At 42.6% G+C, this 14741-nt stretch overlaps 1 protein-coding gene across 2 annotated transcripts in view; it reads left to right on the top strand.

The window, feature by feature from the left end:
- Window positions 1-9098, top strand: part of ETFA (electron transfer flavoprotein subunit alpha) — a 112202-nt gene extending 103104 nt beyond the window's left edge. For both annotated transcript variants that reach the window (XM_010375725.1, XM_010375726.1), the window contains one exon: window positions 8788-9098. In XM_010375725.1, the coding sequence (XP_010374027.1) occupies window positions 8788-8826 (39 nt within the window). In that variant the 3' untranslated portion in view covers window positions 8827-9098. The remainder of the gene's footprint in view (window positions 1-8787) is intronic.
- Window positions 9099-14741: the final 5643 nt, after the last annotated feature.

The raw sequence follows: 14741 nt of genomic DNA, 5'->3' as shown, positions 1-14741 counted from the left end.
AGGGAGAGCACTTATTTCCCACTCCTCACACTCCACTTTTGAGTGTTCCTTCTCTCTTGCCGTCACCTCCATATTTGACATTCCCATGAGAAAAATTACTTTCATGATATTAATTAGTGAATTACAGATGATGAGCACTTGATACTCATTTGGCCACATTTAAAGGTCATGGCCTGGTCTCTTCTTTTCCCTGGGTCTGCCTACACGTTTCTAGGTTATCTTATGCAGAAATCACTCATGCAGGAATTGACACTCTGAAAATATAATCCAACCCAAGGAGAAGTGGGTTTGCTGGGGTGAGGAACCCCTCACGTAGAACCACAGTGAGGGGCTATGGGCCTCATGGAGAGGCTATAGCCTGAGAACAGAGCTACAGGTGGTCCCCTCAGCAAGAGGATTGGCCTATTTCCGTGACTTCACTAGCACTGCACATGATCTAGAGGAACTAGTGAGAGTGCTTGGAGAACACATCTGTATTTTGAAGTATATGTTCATGCTCAGTGAAGGATGGAAATAGGACCCTTGAGCCAATTACTCCGTGATGGCTCAGACTGCATGCAAAGACTAGGATGGGGCTCTTGCTCTGGCTCAGTGTTGGGTATACTTCCCCTCAGAAGGCCCCTGCCGTAGAGCTTAGATCTTGTCTTGGGAAAAACATTACCCCTCTTCAGTAACCCTGAAGCTCTGTATCTGGTATTTGTGGTTCAGGTAGGTCATCTGCTCGTGTTGCCTGGCCCAAGTGTGTAAGAACAAACAGTAAGGTCAGTCATTTTCCCACTAAGATGTTCCAGTGGGAAGGGGAGCTGATATGAAAAAGAGAATTTTTTTTTTCTCTGTATAATGATAACTTTGTTCAAGTAGTAAGAATTCCGTTCCTTACTATTGGTATGAGTAGAGGGGTAAATATTCTTTTCATTTAAAAGCAAAATTAAATACTTTCTGAACCTCATCCATGTTTGCAAGTAGATGTCTAGTGTAGTTGCCTTTTTTCCTCAAGAGAATATTTTAATAAACGTATAAGTAATTTTGTTTAAGTTACTTTCTTCTGTCTGCCTGTGTACTATGTGTTAAAACTCACATGGCAGCTTTCATGATAAGATAAACTGTGAAGCAGTTGGAAATTTTCAGTGTTCTTCCAATGGACACCTGCCTTAGGGCAGGAGCTTCTTTGTAGTCATTGTTGATGGAATGGGGTCACACACATTGTGGTCCTGCATTAAGGGCAGCTCCCAGGTTTGGCATGAGAATATGTGTGTGTGTGTGTGTGTGTGTGTGTGTGTGTGTGTGTGTGTGTGTGTGTGGACACAGAGGTATCTCAGTGAGAAAGGGTCCTAAGACAGTGAAGTGGAACGAGGCCTTAAAAATCATCTAGTCAGCTGACTTCCAGTTTCAGGTTCTCAGGCTCCTTTTGTATTTTAGGAAGCCCGCTTTGGACTAGAGAGAGACTTCAGACAAAGATACTGTGTTTATTTGCTTTTAGCTAAAATTGTATTAAGGCAATGACTATCTCATACAGCTTAGATGTTCTGAAGTACATGGCCAGGAGTGGTGGCTCACACCTGCAATCCCAGCACTTTGAGAGGCTGAGGTGGGCAGATCACCTGAGCTCAGGAGTTTGAGACCAGCCTGGGCAAGATGGTGAAACCCTGTCTCTACTAAAAATGTGAAAAACAAATTAGCCAAGCATGGTGATGCATGCTTGTAATCCCAGCTACTCGAGAGGCTAGGGCACAAGAATCACTTGAGCCTGGGAGGCAGAGGTTGCAGTGAGCCAAGATGGTGCCACTGGACTCCAGCGTGGGCAACAGAGCAAGAATCTGTCTCAAAAAAATAAAAATAGGCCGGGCGCGGTGGCTCACGCCTGTAATGCCAGCACTTTGGGAGGCCGAGACGGGTGGATCATGAGGTCAGGAGATCGAGACCATCCTGACTAACACGGTGAAACCCCATCTCTACTAAAAATACAAAAATTAGCCGGGTGCGGTGGCGGGCGCCTGTAGTCCCAGTTACACGGGAGGCTGAGGCAGGAGAATGGCGTGAACCTGGGAGGCGGAGCTTGCAGTGAGTGGAGATCGGGAGATCGCGCCACTGCACTCCAGCCTGGGCGGCAGAGCGAGACTCCGTCTCAAAAATAAATAAATAAATAAAATTAAAAAAAATAAAAATAAAGTTCTGAAGTACAGTTATATATGTATTTGATTAATACAAAAGTAGAGAAGTTAATCAGTCCTTTAAAAGTGCAGTTTGGGAGGCCAGGCACAATGGCTTATGCCTGTAATCCCAGCACTTTGGAAGGCCGAGGAAAGGTGGATCACTTGAGTCCAGAAGTAGGACACCAGCCTGGGCAACATGGTGAAACCCCATCTCTACAAAAAATACAAAAATTAGCCAGGTCTGGTGACATGTGCCTGTGGTCCCAGCTACTTGGGAGACTGAGGTAGGAGGATCACGTGAGCCCAGGAGATTGAGACTGCAGTGAGCCATGATTACACCACTGCACTTTGGCCTGGGCAACAGAGTAAGACCCTGTCTCAAAAAAATAATAATAAAAAAAATAAAAATAAAAATAAAAAAAATTCAGTTTGGGGGAAAAAACTACAGATTATAAAAATACTAAACATATGGCAGACTCCTGTTTGTTACTGTGTGAGGAACACAAGCCAGGTACATTCTTTTTAAGTTGCCTGTCCCAGAGAGATGTGATTTGGGACAATCAGCAGGTTTTGGGCACAACTAAGACAGGGTCCTGCTTCTGTTCCCCCTCTCTCTCATCTTTCTGCCTCTCTGGCTCAGCAGGTACTACAGCTGGGTGGCTCACCACTACTATTGTACCTTGGATAAGGTGCAGTAAAAAGAATTGCACCTTTGACAGACTCTAGGAACCTACAGAGTACGCATCAAGTCGTTTTCTCAGCTGAAATCAGAATGAGCACAGTGTAGGTGAATACTGTAGTAATTCTGACAGAAGAGTGCAGACAAAGTGGTTTGGTGAATATACTCCTCACTGGGGCAACCCCATTTTTAAAAAATCAAATACTTAAAGAAAATAATTTAAAAATCAAATATTTAATACTTTTGATTTTAAAAAATCAAAAATACAATATTTGTATAATCATATTTCTTAATGTTATATATTTTTATATTTTTAATATAATTTTTGTTATTTTTTGTATTTTATGTATGCTAATTATATTTTAAAATTATAATTTTAAAATATTTATGTAACATTAAGAAATATATAAGATAATATATTTATATAACGTTAAGAAATACAATTATACAAATTATGGGTGAGAATTAGCATTATCTATTTTGGATTATGATCTAAAGAAAATGGAAGTCAAATTATAGTGTACGAAAAGGACTTTTTTAGCCTAATTTTCATGTGAAAAATTTAAATTTCAAATTGCATCGTGTAGCATGTATATACAGCTGTTAGACTAATAATTCCCTAGGTGATATTTTGCTCACCAAGTAGAACCGTATCTGGAGTAAAAATGTATACGCATAACATTTTATTCTCTTACATTCATTGTTTTGCTTGACCCTTCAACAACCATTAGTTATAAAGGACAAGCTGTTTTTTTTTTTGCCTCAGAAATAATATGTTATAGTAATTAAGAGCTTTAATTCCAATTCTGCCTTGGCCACATACTAGTTAAATTGTCTTGGCTAAGATATTTAATCTCTGGATGTCAGCTTCCTTGTAAGTGATGTAAATATTACACTACCTCTTTAACGGTTGTAATGAAGATGAAATGAAATTATACTGCACCTAATGCTAATAGAGTCTGTGATAAATATTAGCCTGCCTGTTCTGTCCAGGTACATAGTAGGTACTCAATAAATGGTAAATATTATAATTGTAGTTACTGTGATAGGGCATAGGGCACCACCTATTTTTTGTTTAATATTAAACAGCTTTACTGAGATATAATTCACGTACCATAAAACTCACCATTTAAAAATGTACAATTCAGTGGGTTTTAGTATTTTCACAGTTACACAACCACTGTCACACATTTCATCACACCAAAAAGAACTCCATACCTATCAGCATTCATTCCCTGTTTTATGTTCTGCATCCTCAGACCCCAGCCCCAGCTCCTGGCAACCACTACTCTACTTTCTGTTTCTATAGATTTGCCAGTCCTGTGTGTTTCATATAAATGAGATTATGTAATATGTGATCTTTGTGATTGGCTTCTTTCAGTTAGCATAAGGTTTTCAAAGTTCATCCATGTTATAGCCTGTGTTAGTACTTTCTTTTTCTTGCCAAATAATATCCATTATAGGGGTATGTAACATTTTGTTTATTCATTTATCATTTGATGGACATGTTGGGTTTTTCCCCTTTTTGGCTATTAAGAATAATGCTGCTATGAACATTCAGGTATGAGGTTTTGTGCAGACCTATGTTTTCATTTCTTTTGGATAGATGTCTAGAAATGGAATTGCTAGGTCACCTGATAACTCTGAGTTTAACATTTTGAATAACCGTCAGGTTGTTTTCAGAGTGGCTGCCCCCTTTTACATTCCCACCAAAAATGTGTGAGGGCTCTGGTTTTTCTTTATACTCATTAATGTATGTTATTGTCTGTCTTTTTAAATATAGCCCTTCTAATGAGTGTGAGGTGGTATCTTATTGTGGTTTTGATTTGCATTTCTCTGATGGCAAATGACTTTTAGTATCTTTTCATCTGCTTATTGGCCATTTGTATATTTTCTTCGGAGAAAGTTTATTCAGATCCTTTGTAATTTTTAAATCACATTATTTTTTTGTTCTTGAGTTGTTAGTGTTCTTTATATATCATGGATATAAGTCCCTTATTGAATATTTGATTTGCAAATATTTTCTCCCATTGTGTGGGTTGTCTTTTCACTTTCTTAATGGTGTCCTTTAAAGCATGAAAGTTTTAAATTTTGTCAATGCCTATGAAAAAGGGGAAGAAAAAGTTTTAAAATAAAGTTTTAAATTTTGATGAAATCCAGCTTACCAATTTTTTCTTTGTTGCTTATGCTTGAAGTCTCATATCTAAAAACCCATTGCCAGCCAGGCACGGTGACTTCACACCTGTAATCCCAGCACTGGGAGGTCAAGGTGGTTGGATCACTCGATGTCACGAGTTTGAGACCAGCCTGGCCAACATGGTGAAACCCCATCTCTACCAAAAAAATACAAAAATTAGCTAGGCATAGTGGCCAGCTATTTGGGAGGCTGACGTGGAAGAATCACTTGAACTTGGGAGGAGGCAGAAGTTGCAGTGAGCCAAGATCATGCCACTGCACTCCAGCCTGGGCAAATGAGAACCCATCTCAAAAAAACAAAAACAAAAAGAAACAAAAAAACACAAACCCATTGCCTAATCCATAGTGTAGTGAACATTGGCCTACAAGTATCTGCTCAAGTCCCTGCTTTCAGTTCTTTTGGGTTTATAACTAGAAGTAGAATTGCTGGGTCATATGAATTCCATGTTTAGCTTTTTGAAGAACCTTCAGACTGCTTTCCATAGAAGTTGCATGATTTTACGTTCCCATCAGCAGTGCACAAGGGTTCCAGTTTTTCTGCATCCTCAGTAACACTTATTTTCTGTTTTTTAATTCTAGTCACCCTAGTAGGTGTGAAGTTGTATCTCATTGTGACTTTGATTTGCGTTTTCCTAATAACTAGTGATGTTAAGCACATAAGCATATGAAAAGATGTTCACTGGCCATTCGTATATCTCCTTTAGAGAAATGTTTATCCACCTTTTTTGCCCATTTTCAGTTGGGCTGTTTCTCTTTTTGTTGACTTGTGTGAATTCTTTACATATAATGGATACTAAACACTTATCAGAGATATGATTTCCAAACATTTTCTCTCATTCTGTAGGTTAGCTTTTCACCTTCTTGAGAATATCCTTTGATGTGCAAGTTTTAGATTCTGATGAAGTCCAATTTATCTTTATTTTGTTGCTTGTGCTTTTGGCATCATATCTGAGAATCCATTGCCAAATCTTGGCTCATGAAGATTCACCCCTGTTTTCTTATAAGAGTTTTATGGTTTTAGCTCATATATTTAGGTTGTTGATCCATTTTGAGTTAATTTTTGTATATGGTATGAGGTAGGAGTCCATCTTCATTCTTTGGCATGTGATTATCCAGTTGTCCCAGCACCACCTATCTGTTCAAAGAGACTATTCTGTTCGCATTGAATGACCTCGGCAAACCACTTATCTTTCTAAACCTTCTTTTCTTTCCTCTTCTCCCCTATAGTCACTATAATCTCTTTACTATCTCGGGAACCTGCAGTTGTTTATCTCTGTCTGTGCCTCATTTTTTTGCCTAGAATCCTTTTTTTATTTAGTTTGATGTTCTGAATTTTCCTAATCCACACTGATCTTCCTCAGAACTCGAATTTGGAGCCTTTAATGCTATTCTCTTCTCCTACATTCCAGTATAAGATGAACACACTTCTGATTGGGTGATTCATAGGCCTCTCTCTGTTCTTGCCAACTAGGAGGCAGAACTCCTCTGTTACTCCCACAGTGACAGAGAGCTTCTCTGTTTCCCTTAGTACTACCTGGAAGAAGTACTAAGTGAATGAGTGAAACATACTTGTACTGTGATTTATATCAGTAGGTTGTCTTTTTTTAAAAAAACTTAGATGACTTTTATTGGATCTTACTGAGTAGGGAGTTGCCTCTGCAATATCTAAAAGAGAATAGAAATAAGAAGATCTTTTAGTGTGCTCAGGCCATCAGACACTCAATGAACCTGAGTTAGCATTTCCTTTTTCCTAAATAAGGCATCATGTGGTATGCTTGAAAAGTGTACAGTTGGGCTGGCTGCAGTGGCTCACACCTGTAATCCCAGCACTTTGGGAGCCTGAGGTGGGTGGATCACCTGAGGTCAGGAGGTCGAGACCAACCTGGTCAACTTGGTGAAACCCCATCTCTACTAAAAATACAAAAAAAATTAGCTGGGTATGGTGGCAAATGCCTGTAATCGCAGCTACTTGGGAGGCTAAAGCAGGAGAATTGCTTGAACCTGGGAGGCAGAGGTTGCAGTGAGCCGAGACGGCGCCATTGCACTCCAGCCTGGGTGACAAGAGCGAAACTCTGTCTCAAAAAAAAAAAAAGAAAAAGAAAAGTGTGTGGTTGATCTAATAAAAAAAGATATAGATGGTAGAGAAAATCCTCTCAAACCTTTCGTGGGGAGGGTGGTAAGGATATATTTGGTAAAATTTTGAAAAGTTATATATTCTAAACCAAATTAGTGTTTCACTTTGTGGTAAGAGAAGTTGGGCTTTATCCTATTTTTCATGAAATATACAGGTCCTGTGTGAAGCTCAGTTAGCATGTCATCCATGTGACTGGCATGAGCTCATGGTCTCTCCACTGAGGAAAGCTGGGAGAAGTGGTGCCAGCACTTAATGCCACCCCTGAGCAAATGCCTGCTGGCTCCATGGTAAACATGGGCCTTTTAATAGGCTGGAGACAAAGTGACATTCGGAAGAAACAACATGTCAACAATTTCCTTAATAAATTTTGTACGAACACATTATTTCCACCTAATGGAAATGTAGCTCTCTTAAATAATTGAGAGGCTATATTCATCAGTGGTGAGTTCAGCTGGGATCTTTGTGAGCTAAGGCAGCCGAAAGCCCCTTGGAAGACTGGGTAATTGATATTTTGCACAAGTGGCTGGACCAGTTTTCAGAGTGTCTGTCTGACATTCCCTGCAGCTCCCTCAGACAGCTCTCTGTCCAAGCAGTTACAAAGTAGCTCTACACTGGAGGGTCCAGTTGCAGCCACTGTACTGCCACCGACTAAGGGTTAGTAATTAATCCTTTTTTAAAGTGGGAGCCAACTCAGGCCATTTCCCCTTGCTGTGGTTTCTTACTGTCTGCTGACCGGCCACTGCATTAGCACACAAGGTCTTGATTTTAATAAAGCATGATGATATTGAATGTTCAGCATGTAGCATATTTCTGTGTGCCAGATGATAGTAGTATGCTGCTGAAAAAGCAACCAATATGTTTGTGAAATGAATGACGGATGAATGAATGAACAGTGAGAGAACAAGTACTAGAGGAGGTTAGCAGGGGTCATAATTGCAGCAAGCTAGAGACTTTGGTGTGGACTTCGAAGGGAAGTCAGGAATGCAGTTAAGGGTGGGAAGAATGCCAAGGAAAATACAAAGGTAAATACACAGTACTTTTCGCCCAGACAAGAAAAATTGGGCTTCCTGTTTCTAGGGTGCCTTCTTGAAATTTGTGGTTGGGTCAAAAAGCCGAAAGGTAGCAGTGTGTGCAGTCGTTCACACCTGTAATCTCAACACTTTGGGAGGCTGAGGCAGGCAGATCACCGGAGCCCAGGAGTTCGAGTCTAGCCTGGGCAACATGACGAAACCCTGTCTCTACAAAAATTACCAGATTGGTGGCTACTGAGGTGGGAGGATTGATTGACCCCAGGAAGTGGATGCTGCATTGAGCTATGATTGCACCACTGCACTGCAGCCTGGGTGACAGAGTGAGAGCCTGTCTGAAAAAAGGAAAAAAAAAAAAAAAGGCACCTAGGCAATGAGTGGGCTGTAGGCCCTGCCAGCCCTGGGTCCTGGGTAGTCTCCCTGGGTGGGAAGAGAGACTACTGGAGAACAGGGGGTTCCTGGTGGAGAGGAGGGGGCCCTCGTGCCTCAACAGTGATTCGTGTTGTTTCTTGTGGCCTCCCTGTACTGCTTACGGAGCTGTGACCGTATCACAGTGAAGGCTCTAGTTGCTTAATTACTTTTTGTTTTTATTTGCAGGTAGTTCCTGAAATGACTGAGATATTGAAGAAAAAATGAATCAGGATCATGCCTTAAAAAGAAAAATTACGTTAACGTATTCCACTGAAATCACAGATATTTGTGGGTACTATAACAATCATTGGAAAGCATGGAGAGCTACATTTCATAATTTGAGGAAAATTTTCTAACAGATGCCAGAATGCTTGTTTATGGGATTACTATGTTTCCTTTTAATTATTTGTGGTTCCAAGCAATTATTTTTTGAAATTTTTAAATTCTATAATAAAATCTATAATAAAACTTTTCCACAGCTTTAAAACTATCAGAAATATGCCTAGCCTCTAGAGAAAATTGAAGAAAAGGAGTAAAAAAATTGTGTTTATTTATTTATTATTTTTGCCTTTCTTGTTCATGGAGAGCTCTATGTTTTAGGAAGATTGTAAACATGATTGTCTCCACCAGCCTAATCAACCTAACTAATCTCATTGTTGAAGGGCAAACCTCATAGGAGAAGGTAACTGAATTGGCAAGTACAGAGTTTAAAAAGCATGGCTATAAAGCACGAATATTATCTTAAACATACTCCAGTCTTCAGAAAACCATAGCTAATGTGACAAAAGCAGACCTGACTAAAATCTGACCCAGCTCCATGTATTTAGTTGGCTTAAGGTAAATTTCATTTTAAGGTTTTGTCAGTTTATAGGACTTTTTTGTCTGGAAAGGAGGGAGAGTGGAGGAGGGGCTGCTTTGAGACAGCATGGCCTCTGATGCAAACAGATAGTTTGATATTATTATAAATGTTCAAAATTCTGTGCAGAACAGAATGCTCTATGCTTTCTTTTGCCTTCTGTTGGCTTCTTTTGGGCTCTCTTAGGAAGTACCCAGGCCTGTGTAGTCACCTCTGGCACTCTCATTCTGCTGCCCAGGGCACAGCTGAGGTCCAAGAGTGTCACCAGGGCTGCAGCTGGTGTGGATGCAGGCCCAAGAGCAGAGGCTGGTGAGGCTTTGAACAGGCCTGCAGGAAGGAGTGGGTAGGTAGGTGAATAGAACAAAGAGGGCTGCCCTCCTGAATCAAATCTGCAGAAGTGGGAGTAGTGACCTGGATCAAGCAGACAGTAGGGAAGAGAAGGGAAGTGGTAAGTGATGGAGGTGGCTAGAGTGCCTTTGTGTGGCCAGCCTAGGGCCCTTCCCCAGCTGACCAGTGAACCCTTTCTGATTTGTGTCACAATCAGTTGCTATAAAACACTTTTAAAAGTTGTATCTTTGGCATTTCAGTCTTCTTTTAATGAGAGGAGAGCAGCAGAATGATGCCTCTTTGCAAGTAATGTCTGTTAGAATCGAAGAATCCTAGAATCTCTGAACCCAGTGATCATCTGGTCAGACCCCTTGTTGTATAGATGGGGATACTGAAGCACAGAGAAGTGAAGAAGGTAAAGTGACGTGGCCAAGACCACATGGCTTGAATCACCTTTGGGAGAGTAATTCCTATGTCTTGTTTTTATCTTTGAGGCTCTTCCTAAGAGGGCTAACCTTGCTCAGGATTTTCTCCATTTACCCCTCATCCCTATTGGATGCTATAACTGGGGGGCATGAGAGATGGCAAAGGTGATGGCTGCAGAGGCACCCCCAGTAGAAGGTGTGCTGGTTCAGGGAGGGACATCCCAGGTGGTGCCTTGGCATGGTTCCTTGACTCAGAGTTGAACTGGTTGGTCTTTTTCTCTTTGCTCCCTCCTGTAATGGCTGCACTGCCTCAGCCTCAAGCAGCTGTTCACTGGACTAGTATTTACAGCTCATCATCCTCATAGCATTAAGTATAATGCTTACTATATACCAGGCACTGTTCTAGCACTTTATACATATTAAACCCCTTCAGTTATCACAGCACCCTGTAAGTTAGATGCTATTATTATCCCTCTTTTACAGATGGGGAAGCTGAGGCTCAAAGAGGTCATATAACTTGCCTTAATTTGGACAGCTTATAAATGACAGTCAGGATTTGAAACCAGGCTTCAGAGTGGTAACTACTAAGGACATGATTCTCCCTCACCTCAGCTCAAGGGACAGTGCGACTGCACAGCACCCTCAGGTAAAGAGCACTAAGTACTTCATGCTGGGTGGGAGGAGCACATTTAGGACCCTTGTTGAGGAGGGATGGACGTTCTGGAATAGTCCCTCCAGTGGGATTTTATTCAACTCAAAAGTCCCTCTGAGTGCTTACTTAGAGCTTACCATAAAAAGGCAGCCATGTGACGTGGAGGCAAGTTGTTAAAACTGTTATACATGCAAGAGGCACATATATATAATGTGCCCTTTTAATCTGTTTTTTGGGAAACCAAACAGTTCCTGTTGACTCTGCCCCTGTGTCCAGCCTTAGCACCCAGAGCAATAGCTCTAGAAATAGTATGGGGGAAAGGTGTTAGGGATAGCTTTTTTAAATGCTTGCATATAGGTTTCCTGCCTTTCTCCCTAGTTTCTTTGAGGTCTTTGGTTAACCTCACACAGCCTCTGGGAATTTGGTGGCCTGGTTATTTTGGCAGAACACAGAGTCCCTGGGAGGGCAGAAATAGGCCTATTAGAAAGGCAGCCCTCTGAGGGCAGAGCCAAGCAGGTCCGTGAGCTAATGGCCTATTCACTTGCAGAAGGCCTAAGGCCTAGTAATGGCCCTGGGCCCAGCTTCTTAGTAGTTGAGACAGCATCAGCTTTCCCCCAGGTCCCACTCGCTCTCAGCAATTCTGTGGGGACATGTTCCCTGCTGGGTTCTCTGGCTCACCAGCTGTGCTGTTTGGGACTCTGAAGAAAATACCTAGAAGAGTGTGGCCTAGCCATTGCCCCAAAGTAACTTGTGGTCTTCACAGAGAGGACAATATCCTTCCAGACTCTGAGAGTACAGGCTGTTGGAGCCACAGCCCCCACCCTGAAGGATTTTACAGCTACCAGGAAAGATGAGATGAGACGAGACATCAGTAAAAGCAGAAAGTAGGTCTCAGGATGGACAGCATATACAGAGAAGGCTCCTCAGGAGGCTGGCATGGTCATTCCTCAGCGGGCAGGGGCTGTTCAATTGGTGTATGGGAGCAGAAGTGGCAAATGATACCAGAGCTCAGGTGCATGAGGCAGTGAGGGGCAGAAACACTGGGGTCAGGGAGGGGATTGAGGGTGGTAGGTAGTTGAAGCCAGGTTGGAGAGGACATTGACTCACAGGCTGAGGAGGCCTTTTTCCTTAGAGATCAATGGTTCTCCCCTTAAGGAACACCGTCATTTCCATTGGACCTGTGATGGTACTGTGAAAGTTACACCATACAGGACTTTTCCTGATTTGCAGGAAAAATTTATCAACAGCAGTTTCCCAGTCTTAAGTCTTTCTTGCATACTTCTTTGTAAACCTTTGGTAGCTGCTACCCCTTTTCTTCTTAAGAATGTGAGCAGATTCCAAGGTGACTGGACAGTACCAAGTGGATCTGAACAAAGCAGCCACTGACCCACCACAGCTTTTGTTTTTGTCTTGGGACATATCAGGGATTTTGTTGAATATTTAAAATACTTTCTGCTAGTTGGTAATTGTTCCTTGTTTGTTAGATATGTCAGTGTATTAAGAGTGTCCCATAAAAACTGTATGACTTCCTGTGCCACCTGAACAAGTCTTAAGAAACACCACTGGCAACAGGGAGCCATTTACAGTTTTTGAGGAAGGCCTATAACTTGGTGGTATATGCAGGACAGAGGGAGGGAGGAGAAGATGGAAGCCATTAGGGGCTGAATCCTCTGGCTTCAGATGGATTTGGCTGGGGATGGACTCCTGGAGATTGTGAAAATGGGTCCAGTGCTATGGGCAAGGCTGGCATTGGGCAGGGCTCTTCCTCCCAGGATAGCAGTGGGAGCCCTGCTGCCTCCAGAGCCCGAGCATGTCTGCTGGGCTGGAGGGCTGGAAACCCCAGCCCTAGGTGCACTTTCTGCTCTGTTTCTGAAAGGGAGGGTCAGCTTGATTGCATTTCACGCTGTCTTTCACTAAGGGTTTTTGTTTGAGTTTACATAAAAGTGGACTGAAGAGGCTGGGAAACCCAGAGAACACCATTGATTTTAACAGATGGATTTGGTTAGCTGTTGCTGAGCTAAAGGAGGCTTTACTGATAACCTTGTGAAAAGTCCATGTAGGATGATACACTGCCACAATTTCTTATAGCTCTGGGGTTTTAAAAACATCTTTGTGGGGAGCAAATGAAGAAGAGTTGCTGATAATCCTTGGCTTATAAAGCACTTTCATGTATGTCATCCCATCAGTTGGGGAAAGAGTAGAAAACGTTCAAGAAATCAGACTCTCAGGAGAGGAGGCAGTTTGCCCCAGGTCACAACACATGTGATAGAACTGGAACACAAACCAGAACTTTGGGTAAATACTACTTATTAAGAACTCCCTGTGTGTTGGGTACATAATATACTCTTCTAATACAACCACCTCTAAAGTGTGTATCATTACGCCTACCTTCTGGATGAAGAAATGAGCAGAGAGGTAATGACCAGAGGCAATTGGTGAGATGTGGGACCCGAACTGGACTTCAGGTCTGGAAAACTTGGCCTGTCTACTAGACTGTGGTCCTCCCAGTCTCTCCAGGACTAGATCCTCTGGTTTGCATTGCTTCAAAACAGCAGGCTTGTCATTGGAAGCAAGGAGCACCTATGGAATTAGGGATTTTCTATGAAGTAAGCTGGCACTTACTTTGGCATCGGGACTGGTGAGAGGGAGGCCCTGGGGTGGCTTTATCTGCGTGGCCTTTGCCTTTTTCATCTCCTACAACTAACTGGGCACGTGGTTAAAGACAGGGTGAGTGCTTTCTTTTTGTATGCTCACCTCCAGCTGTGTTTCCTTCCCAGCGTGGGCTGTATAGGGGACATTTGGGTCTGGGACCTGGGGACCACTGGGTGGACTGGTCAACAGGAGTCTTGGGTTCTCATCCTGTTCCTGTTACTGCCCCAGAGGCACCCTGGTCACCTTCCCTCCTTTCAGGTTTCATTTTCATTACCTGTAAAATGGCGACATGAACTAGATCTTTTTTTTTTTTTTTTTTTTTTTTGAGACAGAGTCTCGCTCTGTCACCCAGGCTGGAGTGCAGTGGCCTGATCTCAGCTCACTGCAAGCTCCGCCTCCCGGGTTCACGCCATTCTCCTGCCTCAGCCTCCCGAATAGCTGGGACTACAGGCACCCGTCACCACGCCCGGCTAGTTTTTTGTATTTTTTAGTAGAGACGGGGTTTCACCGTGTTAGCCAGGATGGTCTCGATCTCCTGACCTCGTGATCCGCCCGTCTCGGCCTCCCAAAGTGCTGGGATTACAGGCTTGAGCCACCGCGCCCGGCCACTAGATGATCTTTCTAGATAACAAGCCTATGAGTGTATTGGTGGGTGTCCTACAAGGTGAGTAGATGGAGACAGTGAATACTGTTTTTGAGGGCTTCTTATGCCCAGGATGCCGTGCTGAGCCCTTTACATACATTGTCTCATTTACGTCTCATAACCTTACAAGGTGTAGGTTTCACCTGGGGCAAACTACCTCCTCCCCTGAGAGTCTGATTTCTTGAATGTTTCCTACTCTTTCCCCCACTGATGGGGTGACATACATGAAAGTGCTTTATAAGCCAAGGATTATCAGCAACTCTTCTTCAGATGAGAAAACTAAAGCCTACAGAGCTTAAAACACTTGCCCAAGGACTCATGGCTAGTAAATGGTGACCACAGGCCAGTCTGCTCCCAACCACATGCCATATCCTGAGTGCCTCAATGGGAGTGCAGAGGATGGACCTAATCTAGCCTGACTGGGGTGGGCTGCAGTGCAGGGCAACAAGATACGACGACCTAACCAAGTTGAGAAGGAGCAGCAAAATCAACCAGATGAAGAAGTGCATTCCAGGCAGGCCAGCATGGACAAGAAACAGGAGTACCCAGGAACATGACACACTGAGCTGCTTTCTCTGGAAAATG

The sequence above is a fragment of the Rhinopithecus roxellana genome, chromosome 5 (assembly GCF_007565055.1).
Source record: "Rhinopithecus roxellana isolate Shanxi Qingling chromosome 5, ASM756505v1, whole genome shotgun sequence".
Taxonomy (NCBI): Eukaryota; Metazoa; Chordata; class Mammalia; order Primates; family Cercopithecidae; genus Rhinopithecus; species Rhinopithecus roxellana.
The sequence above is the reverse complement of the archived record's forward strand: the minus strand, read 5'-3'. Positions and strand labels throughout refer to the sequence as shown.